The sequence below is a fragment of the Marmota monax genome, unplaced genomic scaffold (genome assembly GCF_021218885.2).
Source record: "Marmota monax isolate L192 unplaced genomic scaffold, Marmota_monax_Labrador192_F-V1.1 WCK01_AAM20220418_F8-fsc00151, whole genome shotgun sequence".
NCBI lineage: Eukaryota > Metazoa > Chordata > Mammalia > Rodentia > Sciuridae > Marmota > Marmota monax.
Window position 1 is genome coordinate 1,748,563 of NW_026694226.1, and position 21,870 is coordinate 1,770,432.

The 21,870-nt window shown below is 43.6% G+C and overlaps 1 protein-coding gene across 3 annotated transcripts; it reads left to right on the top strand.

The window, feature by feature from the left end:
• The first annotated feature begins 56 nt into the window (after positions 1 to 56).
• Avil (advillin) lies at positions 57 to 21,436 on the top strand. Of its 3 annotated transcripts, XM_046466743.2 has the most exons (21): positions 57 to 177; positions 784 to 883; positions 3,049 to 3,133; positions 4,712 to 4,786; positions 5,910 to 6,106; positions 7,538 to 7,646; positions 7,739 to 7,849; positions 8,251 to 8,453; positions 8,902 to 8,980; positions 9,329 to 9,427; positions 10,165 to 10,318; positions 10,409 to 10,509; positions 11,275 to 11,412; positions 11,507 to 11,665; positions 12,910 to 13,089; positions 14,057 to 14,202; positions 14,341 to 14,485; positions 15,858 to 16,046; positions 16,660 to 16,728; positions 18,498 to 18,623; positions 20,843 to 21,436. In XM_046466743.2, the coding sequence occupies exons 3-21, from the start codon at positions 3,068 to 3,070 to the stop codon at positions 20,954 to 20,956; spliced, it is 2,460 nt and encodes an 819-aa protein (XP_046322699.1). In that variant the 5' UTR covers positions 57 to 177; positions 784 to 883; positions 3,049 to 3,067; the 3' UTR covers positions 20,957 to 21,436. The 3 variants fall into 3 exon arrangements, with proteins under 3 accessions (XP_046322699.1, XP_058442091.1, XP_058442092.1); XM_058586108.1 differs by having other exon boundaries at positions 154 to 3,133; positions 11,507 to 11,593; XM_058586109.1 differs by lacking the exons at positions 16,660 to 16,728; positions 18,498 to 18,623; positions 20,843 to 21,436 and having other exon boundaries at positions 154 to 3,133; positions 14,750 to 15,998.
• Positions 21,437 to 21,870: the final 434 nt, after the last annotated feature.

Sequence of the window (21,870 nt, forward strand, 5' to 3'; positions counted from 1 at the left end):
CTGGGAATGGGAGCTGCCTCCTTAACTTGCCATTGTTCATTGGGCACTCAGAGGGCATTACTCTTCTCACAACCCCTTCAATCATGATGAAGTGGAACAAGCACTGGGCTCCAGACAAGGTTACGGCAGTAGGATCTTCCTGGGCCCCTCTTTGGCACCAACTCCATTTCCATCCAGGTACTTGACAAACGTGTGCTTGGTGTCCTATCGATTGCTGGGCTCAAACCAGAAACCCTGAGGAAAATGAAGTCTGGATTTTCCTATTGCCCCTCCCACATGCTACCAAACTGGAAGCTTTGAAATTTCCTGGCAACACAGTAGGCACTCAAATACTGATTGGACTGATGGAGATTGCAAGGAGCAAAATGTTACTGACCCCTCTCCTAAACTGTCCCTTCCTTTGAGAAATGCCAGAAGCTTCTCAGGCTCTGCCAGTCTGGACTTCCAGGTACATACCAGGCAGCTCCAGCCCCTGCCTCCTGTCATCAGTGTAATGCATTCATATCTACAATATGGCAAATTTCATATCCTCCCTCCCTCTTCCCTGCATTATTGATGGGCTGTGCACTTTAAAAAAATCAATAGATCAGGGCGTGGAGCTGGAGTTAAAAAGAAGCCTTTAAAAGTCTGCTCTTGTTTTTACTGTTTTGAATAGGAACAGATAAAGCTTTCCCTCTGGTTTGAATAAGTCAAGCCCAGGGCTAGGTTGGCTGTGATTGGCCAGGACTAGGAAAATGTGGTTAAGATGCAAACACAAGCAAATATAACCCAGTGTCTCTGCAGCCATTGCTAAGTCCTCCGGACCTGAAGCCTCCTGCATTGGGGTAGCTCTTCAATACTACTGCTGCTAATTCACCAAAAAACTAGGAATTCACCAGGCAAGGTAAGATCTCTGGCTTATATAAGGGTACTCATTAGTGAAACAATCCTACTAAATGAGGCAGAAAGGAGAAAAATTCCTTTCGCTTTTTCTTCTGGGATAAGAATTTTTAAGTGTTGAATCAGGTGTTTGTGACCAGTTTTACAAACTTCTGTTGAGGTGAACAGGCCTTTTTAAAAGACCACTGAACAAATAGGGCACATTTTCAAAGCAGGGAAAGATGAAGACCGTGTGTTTTATCTTTTTGAGGAAAGTGGCATGGGGCAAGGCAGAAGTAAACCAGCTTCCTCTACTTGGGGTCCATCCATAAAGGTATCTCTGTGAGATTCAGGACCACTGACTTTTAATCTGGAATTTCAAAACTCGAATCCCATTTCAGAAATCTCTGCAGTCCTCTCAAAGGATAGTGAATTATAAATTAGAATTTGGGAAGGGTGAAAGGGAGGGATCCAGCTTTTTTGGAACTTTGTTGTTGCAGATGAAATTAGATTTTGGGGGGTGTTCCAGTGTAGTGAGAAGTCCCTTTTTGGAGTATATCATCACCTGCATTCAGGGTCTCCAGTTGAGTGAGCACCTTCCCAGTTCTGAAGTCCCTGCTGGGAAATAGGACTGCTTTGGGGATCTGAAACTCAGCTCAAAATAATGCCAGTTAGCTTGGCATTTACCAGGTTGATACGTATCCATCTCCAAGGAATGGATTTGGCCTTGGTCCCTTTCCCCTTGCTGGGTCATGTATTTGCCTTTAATAACTGAAATCCAGGGTCTGAAGAAAGCTCACACAAATATTTCCTGGCAATTCTGAGCAGCAGAGGGTGGGGCAGCATAAGTTATCAAATTAAATCCTCAAACACTGGCTGCTCCGCATCATTGCTCTGCTTTAGTCCTGCTCTAGCAGTACACAAAACAAGTTTGCTCTTAGTTTCTTCTTTTAGTTTTGCTTTGCCAAAGTCTATACTAGATAATGGCACATATTCTCCAAACCTAGCTTCATCCATCAAAGCTGAAGTATCCTTAGACATGTTTTTTGTTGCGGGGACGGGGCATGTAGGGGTTTGTGTGTATGTGTGTGAGTGAGAGAGAGAGAGCTAGAGCCTAGGCAACTGGTCTAATACTGAGCGACACTCCAGCCCTGACATGTTCCTCGTAACAAACACAATATGCCTCCAAATAGCAAAAACCCACATAGTCCTTCCTGGATGATTTTTTTTTCCTATGTAAATCCACTAATCTCATCCTTTTTCCTTAGAAACTAATCTAACATTCATTAGTTGTCATGCTGTCAGACTGCAATCTCCTTGAGAGCAGCAACTACCCAGGGAGGCACTTAAATTATTTAAAGCCTCTAAGTGACCTTGGACATGTGCAGGTGCTTAATAACACAAGCCATGCCTGGACTTCAGAAAACCTGCGATCCACATGGACACATGGACTACTGTTTACCACTTCCTCCTTTTGCTCAGGCCTGAAGGAACTGAAGACCTCAGGGCTGGGGGTGAAAGAACTCTTCCAGAGTTCTAAAAAGGTTGAGTTTTAAAGTAGTTTATTTAAAAAAAAAAAAAAAAGGTAAAAACAGAAAGATGGAATCAAAGAGGTGACTATGAAGAGAACCTTCAAGCAGAGAATCTGGGAAGAGTTAAAGAGTAAAAGAAGAAAACCTTGGGGGAAAAAAATTTTTTTAAAACCAGGTTTTCTTTCCACAAGCCAGTGAACTTCGATAAATTTAGGAAGGGTTGCTGTATGTCAAAATAGCTAAAAGCACAGATTTTAAAATCGATATGGATCTCATTCTAGTATATATCTTTGGGCAAGTCATTTAACCTCTAAACCTCAGCTATACTACAAGATGAAGAAAATATGCTCACCTTCTGAGAATTAAATGAGATAATGTATGCAAAGTGACTCAACATAAGACTTAAAATATTCATCACTCCTTTAGAAAATAATCATAGCTAATACCAGAGCTCTTAACAAAGGAAGTGGCAGGTGGATAGCAGGACTTGTGGGTAGGGACTAGGCCAGCCAGACTCACCACATAATGATGAAATAGTGTGAGGATGCACCACAAGGACGTGGCAGGATAACTGTTCAAGATTGGGATGTGATTTACAAGAAAAACTGGATTGATGCCCAGTTCAAGGGGTATCATCTCTTGCTCTATGATGTTTCAGTCCTGGGAAGACAAGCACCATGTCTCTGAGCAGCGCCTTCAGGGCTGTGGGCAACGACCCTGGGATCATCACCTGGAGAATAGAGGTGAGCAGGGTGGGAGGCACATCCTACTCCTGATTGCTGGGATCTATTAGCCAACTGCCCAGGTCTGCTAGATGACAGCCCTTCAATCCTCCTGATCCTATGGTTTGAGAACAGTGTATATTTTCCCATCCTTGTTCCTTCCCTGATGCTTAAAGCAGATAGGTGGCAGGAGGGAAAAATGTTTTTTAGTTCTGGAAAATGGGACTCCTAACAAAAATTAGCTTGTCCTTTTCCCAGCCATTTCCTAGGAGTCTGCACTTCCAATAAATGCTCTGGAAAGATGGATGGAACTTTCCCAGGAGACTCCTGGTTGCTCCAGTCAGATAAATGGAACATGTCTTCTACAGGGCACTCTAGTTCTACAAAGAGTTGAAGGATGGTGGTGAGGGCACTGCACGGAGGAGGCATTGCTCATCTCTTCTCCCCCTGCGTTTGTACCCCTCTGGGTGACTAAGCTCCAAGCTCTGGCCTGGGTGGCTCTGCCTGCCAGATGTGAGGATAACCCTCCCCAAATCCAGTCAGTTACTACTGCATAAAATCCAGAGGTGCCAGTCATGGTGGTGCATACCTGTCATCACAGCTACTTGGGAGGCAGAGGCAGGAGAATTACAAATTCAAGGCCAGCCTGAATGACTTACTTAGACCTTGCCTCAAAATAAAATTTTAAGAGGTTGGGGATGTAGGTCAGTGATAGAGTGCTTACTTAACATGTGCAAGGCCCTGGGTTCAATCCTCAGCACCACAAACAAAAATCCAAGAGATGATGCCTCCTTTCACTCTCCTTAATCAGGAAGGAGTGATAGCAAGCCTCTCAGAGTTTGTGAAAGACCCAGACCATTTCCATTGTTTTAAGGCTCCCGGTTTACTTAAAATATAAATTAGTACTAAAATGGAGTTTTAAGAATTATGATATACTTCTTTTTGAGATTTAACAGACACATCTCACATAGAATACAAACATGCCTACAGATTTACCTCACTTGAAGAGACTGAAAATTTACATCAGAGGCTATGTGAATGGCCCTCTGGGGACAAGCAATGCATGCAGTGACAAATCAAGGCCCCAACCCAGATATGGGACTCAGCTTGGAGTTCAGCTCCCCAATGGCACTTCCAACTGCCGTTAGCCTCCTCCTCACCTCCACAAAGTTCCAGCACCCTTTCTACATGGCAGGCCTGCTGGCTTTGGGTGATCAGAGAATGGGACAAGAGTACTGGAGGCATTGGTACAACTGAGAATTTTTGCTTCACAGTCTATATCCAACTCTGCCCTGCAAAGGGCAGCATGTGACTCACAAGGTTCCTCACAGTATGGCGAGATGAGACCAAGCAGGACATGGGGATAACAGGGTCAGGGAAACCAGTACTGGGCCCAACTTCAGATCCAAGGTGATGCAGGTAGAACTCACAGAAGCCAGAGGGGTGACCACATAAATCTTGTGCTGGCCACCTGGCCCTGTAAGGTCATGGAAACACTTCTCATTTCTCCCCTACCACCTGTGTCAAAGGAAAGAGAAAGAGGCTGTGGGTAAGGAAGGAGGAGGGAATGCAGATTATCTATACCCCTTGTCCTTCCAGAAAATGGAGCTGGCACTGGTGCCCCTGAGTGCCCATGGCAACTTCTATGAGGGGGACTGCTACATCATCCTCTCGGTGAGCGCCATACTCCCCATTCCTGTGAACATCTCCCCTGAGAGCCAGTTCCTGGGGTTTGTTGAGAGATCTGCTGGTTAGGGAAGGAAATAGGGTTTCTTGGTATCCATCTTACTTCTTCCTCAGTGCTGTGGGAGCAGGCCTCCAGTTTGAGGCCACTGATAGGCCTGGGTTTAAAATTTTACATCCAAAGGCAGGTATGAAGCCCTCAGTCTAAACCCACAAGCAGCACTTCTCCCTCCAGAGACCCAGGCCTCATACTAAAGTGGTGAGGCAGAAGGCCAGACATAGAAAAAGGCCTAACTCTTCCCATTCTAATGAAGGACAGAACATCCTACATGAACAGCACAAACAGGTCAGCTGTGCATGATCAGAGGTTAGGTGCAGGTCACAAGGAGGACCTGCAAGGTAAGTCTGCAATCTGTGTTAGTCAGCTTTGTGTTGTTGTGACCAAAATACCTGATAAAAACAACTTAGAAAAGAAAAAGTTTATAATGGCTCAGAGTCCCAGAGGTTTAGTCCATGGTCACCCAAGTCCATTGCTCCAGGCCCAAGGTGAGGAAGAAATAGGGCAGAAGGGCATGGTGGAGGAGTCTGCTCTATTTGTAGTGGCCAGGAAGCTGCAAGAGGAAGGACCTGCAGGAAAAATGATCCCTGGAAGGATGCCTCCCCCTGAGCAACCCACCTCCTCCAGCCACACCCTACCCAGTCAGTCTATTCAAAGTAGGATGGACTGATTAGGTCACAGCTCTCATAATCCAATCATTTCACCTCTGAACATCTCTGCATTAACACAAGAGTTTTGGGGGAACACATATATATCCAAACCATAATAATCCAACTGAGAAAAGATCCCCAACGGTATCCATTTATTTTGGGAGCAAAAAGTTGTCAGTGTTCCCAAATGTGGGGAGGAATTTGGGCTGTCAAAGCTTGGGCCACAATAGCTGGTCTTCAAAAAGGACACGGCAACCCTAGTACACTGCAGGGATAGGGGAGGAATTCTACTCTGCCAAGGGCAGAGCACAAACAACTTTATGCCACATTCTTCCCATGCCAGAGGAGCCAGCAGCAAAGGGGAGGTAAGCTGGCCCCTGACCTGCTCTCTTTGGCTACATCCCAGACCCGGAGATTGGGCAGTCTTCTCTCCCAGAACATCCACTTCTGGATCGGGAAGGACTCCTCCCAGGATGAGCAGAGCTGTGCAGCTATCTACACCACACAGCTGGACGACTACCTGGGAGGTAGCCCTGTGCAGCACCGAGAGGTCCAGTTCCATGAGTCTGACACCTTCCGAGGCTACTTCAAACAGGGCATCGTGTAAGTAGTAATATCAGCACTGAACAAGGACAGAGACAGCCATTAACAGAAGAAACCCATAGGGCCAATTCACATGCTGGACCTTGGGGCTCAGTGGTAGAGAACTTGCCTCGCATGTGTGAAGCTCTGGGTTTCTTCCCGAGTACCACAAAAAGAAAAAAAAAAAAAAAAAGAAAGAAGTAATCTGAGAAACACAAAGCAAAACAAAGCTGCCATTGACACTTATTAAATTAGCACAAATTAGAGAGCTGGGTGGTGCCAACTGCTGGTGAGGCCGCAAGGAAATGGAGCTTCATGCCTGCTGATGGCAGTGTGGACTGACACTGCATTCTGGAAAATAGTCAATGCCACCAATGCAATTTTTCACTTGGGGGTATACACCTCAAAGAGAGTTTTACATACTCAGGACCATAAAGGCACACAAACCAGAATGTTCATAGTTGTGTCAGTGGTGGTAGGAAGCTGTGGGCAGATTGACTGGGAGACTGAACATGTGCACCAGAAGCAACAGATTAGATTACGTACCTAGCACATGGACACATCTCACAGACATGGTGCTTACAGAACACAGTATGAAATAGACTACTACATAACAGAATCCAACTTCTGTTTTATTAAAAAAAAAAAAAAGCACATAAGCAACAGGACACATCTTACTGAAATGAAAATGAAAAGAGATGTTAAACTGGGCTGGGGTTATAGCTCAGTAGTACAGCACTGGCCTAGCATGTGCAAGGCCCTAGTTTCGACCCTCAGCATCACATAAAAATAAATAGATAAAATAAAGGCATTGTGTCCAACTACAACTAAAAAATAAATATTAAAAAAAAAGAATGAAAGAGTGTGGTGGGAGGAAGAAGGGGAATGGGGCACACAGATAAGAAGAGGTACATAGACACTTAACACAAGAGGGGCTTATAAGGCCAATGATGATGTTCCATAAACTGAGGAGTTACATTAATTTAAACTTTGTACCTAAAATTAAAAACAAAAAATTCCAATGAAGTTTCCCTCTGTCTGGAACACTATTCCTTGTGTTGTTGGCTCCTTCTAATTGTAATATTCCAGCTCAAATGCCAGTTCTTTTTTGTGGGGGAGAGGGTTCCAGGGATTCAACTCAGGGGCACTCAACCACTAAGCACTTCCCCAGCCCTATTTTGTATTTTATTTAGAGACAGGGTCTGAGTTGTTTAGTATCTCGCCATTGCTGAAGCTGTCAAATGCTAGTTCTTCAGAGACATTTCCCTTGACCCATCAGAAAGTCAGTCACCAAGTCTACTTGTAGGAAAACAGCTACTGCCATCTGTATTTACCTAGTTCATTTGTTGTCGTCACTCATCCGGGCAGAGGATGCATCTGTATAATTCACAGCAGTCTTCTCAGAACCTTAGCACAGATGCTCAATAAATAACTACATGGATGTCCCCTCAGTTATAAAAAGGGAGGTGTAGCCTCTGGGATGAAGCATGTGGAGACCAACACATATGATGTGAAGCGGCTGCTACACGTGAAGGGGAAGAGAAATATCAGGGCCACCGAGGTGAGTCCTGCCTACTGACTACCCTGGGCCCAGGGCTTCCCTACCTGGCACCTAAGAATATCTCCTCAACAACGTTTACCTCTCACCTGCAGGTGGAAATGAGCTGGGACAGTTTTAACCAAGGTGATGTCTTCTTGCTGGACCTTGGGAAGGTCATCATCCAATGGAATGGTCCGGAGAGCAACAGTGGAGAGCGCCTGAAGGTATGGTATGGCCTTTCAGTCTTAGAGCTCTCTCCTCTCAGGCCTGGTTATGAGTCTGGGCCCTCTCAGACAGTTTTACCCTTTTCCTTCCATGTTGTTTGTTCTCTAAGATTCAAAGTGGACCCTGCGTTTTTTTTTTTTTTTTTTTTTCCTTGAGACAGGGTCTCACTAAGTTGCTGAGGCTGGATTTAAACTTATGATTCTCCTGCCTCAGCCTCCTGAGTATCTAGGATTACAGGTATGCCTAGCTGGGTCCCTGTCTTTGAGTAGTCTAGGCAAAATGCAGGACTCCTCGGCATCAGAATAACTCCTGTGTCTAGAATTAAGTTTGCTCCCCCTGAGCCTATCAGGCAGAAAGGGGTTCCAGATGAGCTGAGTGCTTCCTTGGGCTTCTTTAACAGGCTATGCTTCTGGCAAAGGACATTCGAGACAGGGAGCGAGGGGGCCGTGCTGAAATAGGAGTGATCGAAGGAGACAAGGAGGCAGCCAGCCCAGAGCTGATGAAGGTTCTTCAGGACACCCTTGGTCAACGCTCAATTATCAAGCCTGCAGTCCCCGATGAGATCATAGATCAGCAGCAGAAATCAAATATCATGCTATATCAGTGAGTAGATAAACTCGGCTGCTGGTTAGAGGCTGGGTAGTGGAAGGTGTCCCCTGAAAAGCCAGGCACTCACCTTGGCTCCTTGTTCTGGGTGCAGGCACCTGTTTTTTTTCTCTGTCCTTTTCAAATGCAACAACTCCCATTAAGAGCTCAGAGACTCCCCTCTCAAGGAGGCAGCTATCTTCTGTTCTTGTTAGCAACTCAGTCCTGCTCTCTTAGGGAGACCTTGCCTGTACGCTGGTCTATATGTGCTCAGTGATGTGGAAAGAATAAAGTCTGGGACAAAAGTCTCCTCCAGAGAACAGAGTCTGTATATTCCTGACTGCATCTAAGTCATGTCTATCTTAAGAAGTCAAACTCCTCCCAGATACACCCAACTGAAACATCAAATTGACTACAGGATTCTTTGTAGAAGAGAAGGTGCAAGCTAACCTCTCCCCTTCTCCAGTGTCTCAGATTCGGTCGGGCAGTTGGTGGTCACAGAGGTAGCAACGAGGCCTCTAGTCCAGGACTTACTGAACCATGATGTAAGTACAGCTTGAAGGGGCTTAGCTCAGGGCAGCCAGACCTGGCTTCAAAAATGAACCTTGGAGCCAGGTATGGTGGCACATGCCTGTAATCCCAGAGACTTGGGAGGCCAAGGCAGGAGGATCAGAAGTTCAAGGCCAGCCTCAATGAGGCCCTAAGCAATTTAGCAAGACCTTGTCTCTAAATAAAATGTAAAAAGAGGCTGGGGATGTGGTTCAGTGGTTAAATGCCTCTGGATTCAATCACTGGTACCCCAAATAAATAAACAAATAAAAAACAGAGCCTAGGCAAAGTCCTTCCTTCTGATCTTGAACAGCAGTAACCACATTTGTTCCTGACTGCTTCAGGACTGCTACATTGTGGACCAAAGTGGAACCAAGATCTACGTGTGGAAAGGAAAAGGAGCCACAAAGGTTGAGAAACAGGCAGCCATGTCTAAAGCCCTGGTAGGAGCTACAGATATGTGGTAATACATCTACTAATATCACTTCAGATATGTGCAGAGAGCCATGCTAAGCACTTGCACATATAATACTGAGGTAACATACATGAACTTCAAAGTCAGACAGACAAACCAAGATTCAAATCCAGGTTTTACTTTTTCCTGTTGAATATTCTGGGGCAAGACACTGAATACTACCAAGCCTCAGTTTCTCCACATCTAACACAGGGGTAATAACTATCTCCTAGGTTGTTGTGAGGGTTAAATACCATATGTAAAACATTCAGAACAGTAGTTGGCACACAGCACCTGCTCCATAATAGGTGACTGATGTTATTGAAGGAGATATCGCATGTCAAGGTTAATGGTCCTTTCCTCAAGGAGCTTATGATATTCATGCAGACCCAGCAAATAAGATGTACTTACAAAGCAATAAATGAGCAAATGACAGTAATACAAAGTCAGTAGAGCTATATAAGTGCTGAAGGAACACAGCATACAGGGTCTTACAAAAACAGTAATCATCATAATCATGATAGGCCTATGAAGAGATGCTAAGATGTTCCACACAGGCAATTTTTGAGGTAGGTAATTTGGTCCTTAGACAGAAGTGAGTTAGAATTTTGACTCTCAGAGAAGAGGGATCCTACCAACTAACTTCAAAGGGGTTAATTATCAGAGAAGCAAAGAGCTCGATATATTCCCCAACTGACCTGCCTTTGTATTCGGGTGCGTCTACAGGGCTTCATCAGAATGAAGGGCTACCCTAGCAGCACTAACGTGGAGACCGTCAATGATGGTGCTGAGTCAGCCATGTTCAAGCAGCTGTTCCAGAAGTGGTCAGTGAAGGACCAGACCACAGGCCTGGGGAAAATGTTCAACATTGGTAAAATTGGTGAGATTGCCCCCAGAGAATCCTGTCACTACTAGACAGCCAGGCATAGGTGCTCCTCACTCACCGCTCTTCCCAACTCTTCCTATGCAGCTAAAGTTTCCCAGGACAAGTTTGATGTGACTCTGCTACACACAAAGCCAGAGGTAGCTGCCCAGGAAAGAATGGTGGATGATGGCAGTGGGAAAGTTGAGGTGAGCCCAGTGAGGGCAACACTGGTCCTCTTGCCTGCTATAGAGGAGGCAGGTGATTCTGTCTGCTCTCCTTTCCCTTTCCTCTCTGGTTCCTCAGTATTCTATAAGAGGCTTGCAGGTTGACAGTTTCCCCACAATGCTTCAGGGAAGTGAAAGACACATCCCCAAATCTGCTACCAGTAACTCACCTGACAGATATATTCAAATCATTGCTTGCCTAGCCTACAAAAACCCAGCTGGACAGGATACACCCAATAAGGATAACTCAGCTTTTTGTTTGTGGTTCAGGGAATTTTTTTCTTATTTTTTTTTAAACTGGGAATTGGACCTAAGGGCAATTTACCACTGAGCTATATCCCCAGTCCTTTTTTATTTTGAGACAGGGTCTTGCTAAGTGGCTGAGGCTGGCCTCAAACTTGCAACTTTTCTGCCTCAGCCTCCTGAGTCACTGGAATTATAGGTGTGTACCACCATACCTGGCCGATGCTGGGGATGGAACCCTAAGGCTTCACACATGTAAGGCAAGCACTCTACCACTGAGCACACACCTCTAGCCCCATGACCTAGTTCTCAGGATTCAAATCATGCATATGTGACAAGCCCTCACCACTGGCAGAGAAGAACCAGAGAGGAAAGGGGTACATGGAGTGAATGTTAGCACCTCACCCACCTGGTACTCCACTAAGCATGGCCCAGTTCCCTTTGGGTAATGCTCTCTGAACAGGATACCTATCTCTAAGGAACTGTGCTTCCTTCTGTTCACAGGTCTGGAGAATTGAAAACCTGGAGCTGGTCCCTGTGGAACATCAGTGGCACGGCTTCTTCTATGGAGGAGACTGCTATCTGGTTCTTTATACATATGAGGTGAACGGGAAGCCAAATTACATCTTATACATCTGGCAGGTACAGGCTCTCAGCTTTGGATCCAGACGTGCTTCCTCTGGCCACTGGGCTGGGGCAGGAAGCAGGGCCCATGGCTCCCCTCTCACTGCTGCAGGGCCGCCACACCTCACAGGATGAGCTGGCAGCCTCAGCATACCAGGCAGTGCAGCTGGATCAGCAGTTGGACGGGGCTCCTGTGCAGGTTCGTGTCAGCATGGGGAAGGAGCCACGCCACTTCATGGCCATCTTCAAAGGGAAGCTGGTTATCTATGAGGTGAGGGGCTGTTTTAGTCAGGTTTTTCACTGCTGTGATTAAAAGACCTGACCAGCACAATTGTAGAGGAGGAAAAGGTTATTTAAGAGCTCCTAGTTTCAGAGGTCTCCATCCATAGACAGCCGGCTCCATTCCTAGAGGCTCGAGATGAGGCTGAACATCACAGCGGAAGAGTGTGGCAGAGGGAAGCAACTCACATGATGATTAGGAAGCAGACAGAGACTCCACTCTCCAGATACAAAATATATACCCCAAAGCTATGCACCCAATGCCCCACCTCCTCCAGTAACACCCCACCTGCCTCCAGTTACCACTCAGTTAATCCCTATCAGGGGATTAATTTACTGATTGGGTTAAGACTCTTACAATCCAATCTTTTCTCCTCTGAATCTTCTTGCTTTTCTCACACTTGAGCTTTTGGGGAACACCTCACATTCAAACCATAACAGAAACTTGACTAAAGCACTACCAGGCCACATTCTAGATATCACATCTGTCTGGGGTCAAGTCCTAGTCTTTTATCAGCCAGGTTTCTAAATCTCAGTTTCCTTATTGGCACCATGGAATAATAACACCTACTTCATTACTACTTCATAGAGTTAAGAGTTATCATGAAAATCAGGATCAGCAAAGTATTAGTAAGGCCCGAATCACAGAGCCTGGTACAAAATACAACTCCTCTTCTTCTCCTTCTCCCCTCCTCCTCTTTTTTTTTTTTTTTTTTTTGTGTGTGTGTGTATGGTACTGGGGATTGAACCAAGGGCTCTCAACAACTGAGCTGCATCCCCTACCCCTTTTTATTTTATTTTTGTCAGTATTGGGGATTGAGCCCAAGGTATACTATACCACTGAGCTACATCTTCAGCCCTTTTATTTTTTATTTTGAGACAGGGTCTCACTAACCACAACCAGCGACAAAGCCTTATTCTTTTATTTTTTTTAACATTTATTTATACCTTTATTTTATTTATTCATTTTTATGTGGTGCCAAGGATCAAACTCAATGCCTCACACATGCAAGGCAAGTGCTCTACCACTGAGCCACAACCACAGCCCCCAAAGCCTTATGCTTTATAAAAAAAAAACAATGAAAGCTAATATTATTGTGCCACAGCCCCAGCTCACCCTAACCCTTTCCTATTAGTCTAGAAGTTCTAGAAAGACTAGCATCAAATACATCCACATTTCCCACAACAGCCAGCCTAATGCAAAATTCCGGACTTTCCCTTTCCTCTTTGCTCTAGGGTGGGACTTCCAGGAAAGGAAATACCGAGCCTGACCCTCCAGTAAGACTCTTCCAGATTCGAGGAAATGACAAATCTAACACCAAAGCAGTGGAGGTTCCAGCCTTCGCCTCCTCCTTAAACTCCAATGATGTCTTTCTGCTAAAGACCCAGGCAGAGCACTACCTATGGTATGGCAAGGTAGGATGGCTGGGCCCAGTGGTCAGGCCAGTCCCTTGGAGCCCAGCCTTGCTGTGGCCTTGATCCTAGGTCAGCAAGGTCAAAGGAACTAAAAAGTCGACTGGTGTGGTGCTCAAAAGGGGGATCCTTTTCCCTAAAGAAACTTCAAAGGAAGCACCAACATTCCCCATAGTCAGGCCTTCACCAGAAAATCACAGATAGCCCGGCTTACATCCAAGAGACATTCCGTAACTACAAACATGATGAAGACTAGATAAGTCAATCTTCCCACACGAGTTTGCTGACCTATAACAGGAAAGATGCTAACAGAACAACAACAAAAAATGATGTTGTCATAATTCATATTGCATTAGTTCCTTAAAAAGCACTGAAATTGGGGCTGGGGATGTAGTCTAGGTAGAGTGCTTGCCTAGCATGCATAAAACCTTAGGTTTGATTCCCAGCTCCACCAGAAAAAAAAAAAAAAAACTGTAATCGTTTTACACAGAAATGAAGTTGGGTATGGTGGCAAGCATCTGTAATCCCAGCTATCATGGCTACTTGGGAGGCCATGGCAGAAGCATCACAGAGGAAGTGGAAGTTGGAAATCAATCTGGGTAACTTAAGGATACCCTGTCTCAAAAAAAAAGGCTGGGGCTATGGCTCAGTGATAAAGTATCCTTGGGTTCAATCCCTAGCACCAAAAAAAAAGTAGGTGCTAAAAATTCCAGCTGAAGCTGAAATAAAGGTGACTGTTACTCTTGTCTATATCCACTGCAGGTTTCAGAGTGCAGCCCTGTTCTTTGCCCGCACATTCTGTCTTCCTTCTTCTCTTCCCACCACTAGAACAAACCTGTCTTCCCTTATCCTGAGGCACTGTGTCTTGGCATCTAATCCTGATTACACCGAGTTAGTCTTGAAACTTCTCTGTCCACATCAATGTGTCCACATGTGACTAACATCTGTGCCTTCCTTGCCCGACTCTCAGGGATCTAGTGGAGATGAGCGGGCAATGGCTAAAGAGCTGGCCAGTCTTCTCTGTGATGGCACCGAGGAAACTGTGGCAGAGGGCCAGGAATCAGCTGAGTTCTGGGACCTACTGGGAGGTAAAACTCCCTATGCCAATGACAAAAGGTATGGGAATACAGTATTCTCCTCTTCTTGGCTCCCCCTGCCTCCAAGCTTGTGAACTGCACACTCTTAAGATCTCTTTCAGATTTAAAAACATGATTTCTATGTTACATCAGTGCCTCTAAATGGACTGTGTTGTAGACTACAGCAGGAAACCCTAGATGTCCAATCCCGTCTCTTTGAATGTTCTAATAAGACTGGCCGGTTCATTGTCACTGAAATCACAGACTTCACCCAGGATGACCTGAACCCAGGTGATGTGATGCTCCTGGATACCTGGGATCAGGTAAGACACAGCTACAGAACTCTGAACAAATAACAAGGATGCCCACAGTTTAGGTTATTTTTGTATATGTCGACACTCAGAATAGGCCCTGGATAACCCTATATCATCCCCAAGTCAACATGTGTTAGTAGAAACCAAAGAAAGAGCCTGCTTTTTGCCATGGTCACAAAGTACAGAAAGATGGTTAAAATCACCTTGGAAATTTTCCCACCTTGCTTTGGGAAAATCTGGTCATCACATCATCCTGCCCTTCTTTAATCTTAGGATCAATAGCAACAGATTCCAAATCCAGATAATGTGGACCTTTTAGGGAACCAAAGGGTATGGATGGATATTTTCAAGGCAACCCCTCCTCCACATACCATGTTCTTCTGTTCAGCTCAGCAAACACTTTGAGCACCTCCTCCATGCCTAGTCATTGTACCAGGTGGGTGTCATCAAGATAAAGGGTTCCACTCTCAGAGTTTACAAGCTGGTGGGAGGAGCCAGAGAAATATCATTGAGCCATGATGAGGAGCCACAGAAACACAAATTAAGGGCACTAAATACAGTTTAAGGGTGCTAAGAAGACTTCCTAGAAGAGATGACTCTCAGGATGAAACTCAACGGATGAGCAGGCAAAGGATGGAGAAGCCTTGTGGGAAAAGAAAATTGCACATGTAAAAGCAAGACATGAAATATTATCAGAACATAAGCTAGAGTTAAGGACCACCTTAGAAATGAAGCTGAAAAAGTAGGTATGGGCCTGACCTACCATGTCAAGAAGTTTATCCTGAAGTTTAAGCAGGTAAGTGACATAGTCAAATTACACTTTAGAGAGCTCACTCCTGTAAGTTCCAGTTAGAAGTAGATGAGGGTCAAGTAAGAACTACTGTGGGTCTGCAGAGGGCAATGGAGTAGGGATAGAGGAATGACAAATTTGACAAAGGCAGAGGAAGTCTAGTTGACCAGCACTGGTGACTCACTGGATATGGAGTATTTTTTGGACATGCCTCCCAGAATTCTGCCCTAGATGAATGGATGAATACCATTTACTTAGAGTGGAGATACACATTTAAAAAAGAGGAACTATATTTTAGGAGGGTTTTATTTGAGATAGTTGGAGACGGCCAAGAGGAGAAGTTTTGCAAGTTAGATTTAGGAAGCTGAGGTTCAGAGAGAGCTCAGATTTGGTGATGTAGATTTGGGAGATACACATAGCAATTAAAACCAAAAATATCAAGCTGATTCTGGGAAAACCTTTCTCTCTGCTGAACAAATCAGGCTGAGACATTTTCTGAGGCTGTAAATTACTGAGGGGGATAGATACATGATCTAGTACTTAGTCCTTGGTCTGACCTCATTAACAAATGTTAAATCTGTACCACAACAGGTGTTCTTGTGGATTGGAGCTGAGGCCAATGCCATAGAGAAGGAGAGGGCCCTTGCTACTGCCCAGGAGTACCTGCACACTCACCCCAGTGGCCGAGACATCCATACACCCATCCTGATCATCAAACAGGGTTCTGAGCCTCCCACCTTTACAGGCTGGTTCCTGGCCTGGGACCCTCACATTTGGAGCGTAAGAACAGAGATTGGGGAAGTTATTTTGTTCTTACAGTTAGAGAGCTCAGAAATAAGAGGAGATGGGGTATACAGATTTAGGAGCCAAGTAAAACCAAGGACCTTATTTCTCCCATTCCCACTCCAATCCCTGCTTTTTACTTTTCTTCTCTTCCCCTTCACCACCATAGCAGTAAGTTCCGTTAGAGCATTCACAGCTTGACTCGGCAGTAGGCACTGTGAAGTAATACAGTTTATAAAGTGTATTTACACACATCAACTTTCTGATCTTTATAAACTATTCTGATAGAGCAGGTATTGTGTTTCCTATGTTACAGATGAAGGCACTCAGAGGACAAGTTCAAAGTCATAGTCAATAAGAAGAAGTCAGGCTTACTAACTCATTCAACTGCTCTTTCTTAAATCTTACAGGGGGCATTGAAGGAATACTTTCAAAGAATGTAAATTAAAGAATCTTTGTAGCCTGCACGGATCCAAACCAAAATTTTTGGTCTTACTTATGTATTATCTGATTCTTCAGACTTTTTGCTTTTCCTGAAGGTACAGACCAGGCCTAAGATGTTTCTCCCCTATCAGCAATATTGCTTCCTGTGTTTTCTCTCTCTTCTCAGGCTGGAAAATCATATGAACAGTTAAAGGAGGAGCTGGGAGATGCTGCTACTATCATGCAAATCACTTCTGTGAGTTGGGTTTGCTCTTGAAGAAGCCCCAGAGCCAAAGAAAAAAGCAAATGCTAGTGGTCAAAGCTCTACCATGTCTTTCTTAGTATTGCCCTAGTTGTCTATCCTTGACCAAGAGTGTTTTGTTTTGTTTTATTTCAATAGTGGGGTTTGGACTCAGGGCTTGATACATGCCAGGCAAGTGCTCTACCAGGAGCAACCCCAAGATATTTATTTATTTATTTATTTATTTATGCAGTACTGGGGATTGAACCTAGGGATACTTCACCACTGAGCTAAATACCCAGCCCTTTTCATTTTTTTAAATTTTGAGACAGAGTCTTACTGAGTTGCTGAGGTTGGCCTTGAACTTGCAATCCTCCTACCTCAAGCCTCCTGAGTTGCTTGGGATTACAGGCCTTTGCCTCTGAGCCTGGCGCCAAGATTTTTTCAGTTGACTGAAAAACAGATCTCAGACCTAAGTTCTTTATCTTTCTGCCTTCCAGAACTTCGAATAGACTTGCTGTTTAAAAAAGAACAATTAAAAAAAAAAACTAATTTTATTTTATTATTTGCCTCTCTGCCATTTAGGAGAGATTAAAGTTATTGGCAGTTTTGGTGAATAAATTTCTCATTCAAATTATATTTTTATCAGTTTCTGACAGTTAAGCCCACAGAATCGCAGGTCATTTACCACTGTTTTAACAGATAAAAGAAGTGGAGCCTCTAGTCAGGAATCCAACAGCTCTTTAATATCAGGATGATTGGTTGGGCAAGTAGATGCACACCTATAATCCAAGGAAGTCGGGAGGCTAAGGCAGGAAGATCAGAAGTTCAAGGCCAGCCTAGGCAACTTAGTAAGACCATGTCTCAAAGTAAAAAATAAAAACAACTGAGAGGAAAATAATGAAAGAAAAAAAAAACAAAACTGGGGATGCAGCTCAAGGGTAATGTGCCCTTAGGTTCAATCCCCAGTACAACACACACATCTACACACACAAAATTAGGACAAGTGTTGTATGGTACCAGGAGTTCAAATCATCTGGCAATGTTCTTTGTGCTCTACAAAGTCAAATTCCAAAGATAATGGTTATGTAGAGTCTTTTAAATTGTTTTTAAGAAAAATAAGACTTCCATCTGAAGGCATTTAAGCCAGGCACACCGAAGCAAGCCTATAAATTCCAGAAGCTCAGGAAGCTGAGACAAGAGCATCACAAGTTTGAGGCCAGCCTCAGCAACTTATCAAGGCTCCATGCAACTTAGTGAGTCCCTATCTCAAAATAAAAAAATAAAAAGGACTGGGGATGTGATTAAGTCCCCTGGGTTCAATTCCCAGTACAAAAAAAAAAAAATTACTGGAAATGTAGGACCTAAATAAAAGAGTCAAGGGAAGGTATGTTACCATAATATTTAAAAGAGCCTTAGGGCCGGAGTTTTAAATCAGTGGTAAAGTATTTGCCTAGCACACACTAGGCTCTGGGTAGGATCTCATTATTATTTTTAGGTACCTAAAAATAATAATAAAAGAGACTTAAAATACAGCATGTATTCCAAACTGGCTATGAGGACTCACCTTAGGCTTAGTGAATCAACTTTCCCAAGAAGAATCCAAACTCTGAGTATTTTTGATTCCCAGATGACTTTGACATGCAGCCAAGTTTGAGAACAAAGATGACTATGAAGGATGAAGTGGTATAAAACAAAATGTTAAATATTATATACATGCAAAACTGTGATTGCCAGACACTGTACTGAATAGTCTTTTCCCATGTCTATACTTTTATACCTAGGACATGAAAAATGCAACCCTTTCCCTGAATTCTGCTGGCAGTGAGCCAAAATATTACCCTATAGAAGTTCTATTGAAAAATCAGAATCAGGAGCTTCCTGAGGATGTGAACCCTGCCAAAAAGGAGGTGAGTGGCTAAAGGAACTGGGATAAGTGGAGCTGTCAGTAAAGCACCCATCTCAGTAATGGCCTAGGACATTGTGCACATTGTAGGCACTCAGTGGACACTGGAGCTACCCAGTGGCTCAAACCAAGAGCTCCTTCTTGATTGTTTTTCTCACCTCTCACATGAATCCATCAGTTAGCCTCTGTTACTCCTCTCCATCTATCTGCCACTGATTTAATCTAGCCATCATGTACTACTGTAATCCAAATGATTTCTACCTCATCCCTATAATTTGTTCTCCACATGGCCATTATAGTAGCCAAAGGGATCTTTTTTGCAATATTGAGAATTAAACCCAGGGCATCACTCATGCTAGGTGAGTGTTTTACCACTGAGCAATATCCCTGGTAGTTTTTTAAATTTTATTTTTGAGACAAAGCCTTGCTAAATTGCCCAGGCTGGCCTGGAACTTGTCATCTTTCTGCCTTAGCCTCCTGGGTAGTTGGGATTACAGGAGTGTACCATTGTACTTGGCTATCAAAGGGACCTTTTAAAGCAGATGCCTACTGTCCTGTTTGAAACAGCTCAAATAGCTCCTCACTGAAGGTCTACATAATCCAGGCTCCATCACCCTCTGGGATTTTCATCACTACCCTCTTATTACCCTTAAACATGCTCATCCCAGCCTTGGAGACTTTACACTTCCTAGTGCTCCTGCCTAAACAAATGTTCTCTCAGACAGTCACAAAGCCAGCTCCTTCCCACTGGCTCAGCTCAAACATCACCACCCCAGGAAAGCCTTCCTTAACCACCCCATCAAACACTGCTTCCCTCATCCCCTCCAGTCCCCTTAAATTTGTTCATTGTCTATATTCCCCACTAGTAATATCCTTAGGAGGAAGGACCTTCTCTGTCCTGTTTGCCATCATATTTTCATTGTTTTGTGTAGTTCTGGTACAGGGGATTGAATTCAGGGTTGTTTAACCACTGAGACACATCCTTAGCCTTTTTTAATATTTTATTTTGAGACAGGATCTCATTGATTTGCTTAGAGCCTCGCTAAGTTTCTGAGACTGGCTTTGAACTTGTGATCCTCCTGTCTCAGCCTCCTGAGCCACTAGGATTACAAGTGTACATCACCATGCCCAGTCATATTCCCATCTTTTCAACCCCTAAAAAGATGCCTATGAGATAGGATACAGTTTTGGATGAATGAATTAACATGTTCATGTTGAATTAATTAAATACCCCTTGGAAGAGTTGATTTGGGAAAGGGCTTTGGATTTATTACAATGTCCTAACTAAGTCTTAAGTATCTGGACTACAACATTTTTGAAAGTAGAGGCCGCATATTAATAAGCTTTACTTGGATACAAAATAATCATTACATCAATAAATAAATGTTAGGAGAACTATAGGGTCTCAGTAAGATCCCCTTGAAATATTCTGGGAGTCTGAGGATGTAGCTTACCGGTAGAGCACACGCTTAGCATGCATCAGGCCCTGAGTTCAATCCCCAGCACCAAAAACCAAAGTTGATTAAGTCTGGGCCTAGTGGTGTACTACTGTAATCCCAGGGACTTGAAAGGCTGAGGCAGGAAGATCACCAGGATGAAGGCCAGCCTAAGCCACTTAATAAGACCCTATCTCAAAAATATGCCTGGGGCTATAGCTCAATGGTAAAACACCCTTGGGTTCAATCCCTAGTAAGCCCCTCCCTCCCAAAAAAGGGTAGTTAAGGACATTAGTATAAGGAAAAGCACCACTCAGTTTAGTTGTCCATTCCTCCAAAATCTAATCTCTATAATTTATCCATTTTTTAAAAATATTTATTTTGTAGTTTTCAGTGGACACAACATCTTTATTTTTATGTGGTGCTGAGGACCGAACCCAGTGTCCCATGCATGCCAGGCGAGCGCATTACCGCTTGAGCCACATCCCCAGCCCCTATAATTTATCCATTTTATATAATCCATTTACTGTCTTTCAGGAAAGAAACTGGGATCATGAGAGCAGGGAATCCAGTCAGTTTCTTCCACAGGCCACCTTGGGGATCCACTACCTGAAGAACAATTTGACCTTGAATAATTTAAGTCTAGTATAGCCTTCCTAACAATTCATTCTACTTCTCCCTCCAAGGATCTACATAGGCCTCCCTCTTGCCCCTACTCTTCCCCCTCTGTTGGCACCAGTAGGTACCATATCTTCCTACTAATCAGAAACTTTGTTTTCTCTCTTAGAATTACCTCTCTGAACAGGACTTTGTGTCTGTGTTTGGCATTACAAGAGGGCAATTTACTGCTCTGCCTGGCTGGAAACAGCTCCAACTGAAGAAAGAAAAGGGGCTTTTCTAAAGCAAGAAGACCTATTAGAAGAACACAGAAGACAGTAGATAGTGCCAATGTTGGGAAAGAATTTACCTACCAACTTTTGCCTGCTACTGATTTAGACACATTTATAGAATCTGAAAATCACAGCATGTTCTCCATTTTTTTCTCATGTATCTCTTGTTTATTATATATCTAAAACATTAACTTATACACTTTTTGGCTTTTGTGGTCTTCTGGCTAAAGTCTTAGCAGAAAATACTAAAACTGCATGAATTTAGAGAAGCCAAGAGAAAGAGAATCAAAAACTAATCTTAAAATATATAACACCATGCAAAGCCCTACATTTGCTTTAAATTTTAAGATCAGTACTTCTGAAGTCTACTCAACCCACAAAGCATTGAAGTTATTTGCACATATATCTCAGGGTCAAAATCCAAAGGCTCAGATCCATTACATGCCACAGCATTTTTAACTTTTCAAATAAAAATAACCTGTATAAGCAAATGGAGTTCTTTTCTGTATTTGGGTGCTTGTTATGGTAATTTTATATTATGTTGGGAAAATGTTTTAGTACTGGGAAAGTAAAGAGACAGTGTTGATTGAACTCTCTCAACAACTGGACCACTGTAATAACTGTCATTAGTACAAGAATGTCAAAATCTGACTTGCATGCAGATGTGTAGCACACACTGTAATCCCACTAACTAAGGAGGTTTGAGGATAACAACTTTGAGGCCAGACTGGACAATTTAGGAAGATCATGTCTCAAAATATAATAATTTTTTAAAAGAACTGGGATGTAGCTCAGTGGCAGAGTGCTTGCCTAGCATGTGTAAGGCCCTGTGTTTAATCCCCATTACCACATCCAAAATAATATTAAAATTAAAATAAAAAAATAAGCCAGGTGTGGTGGCACACGCCTGTAATCCCAGTGGCTT

What these genes read in the sequence shown, in the direction of transcription:
- Avil (XM_046466743.2), top strand. Translation starts at nt 3,068, where the DNA reads ATGTCTCTGAGCAGCGCCTTCAGGGCTGTGGGCAACGACCCTGGGATC. An exon ending in CAGCCATGTCTAAAGCCCTG is followed by an intron (nt 9,428 to 10,164) that starts GTAGGAGCTACA and finishes GTGCGTCTACAG; the next exon opens with GGCTTCATCAGAATGAAGGG. An exon ending in ACATCTTATACATCTGGCAG is followed by an intron (nt 11,413 to 11,506) that starts GTACAGGCTCTC and finishes TCACTGCTGCAG; the next exon opens with GGCCGCCACACCTCACAGGA.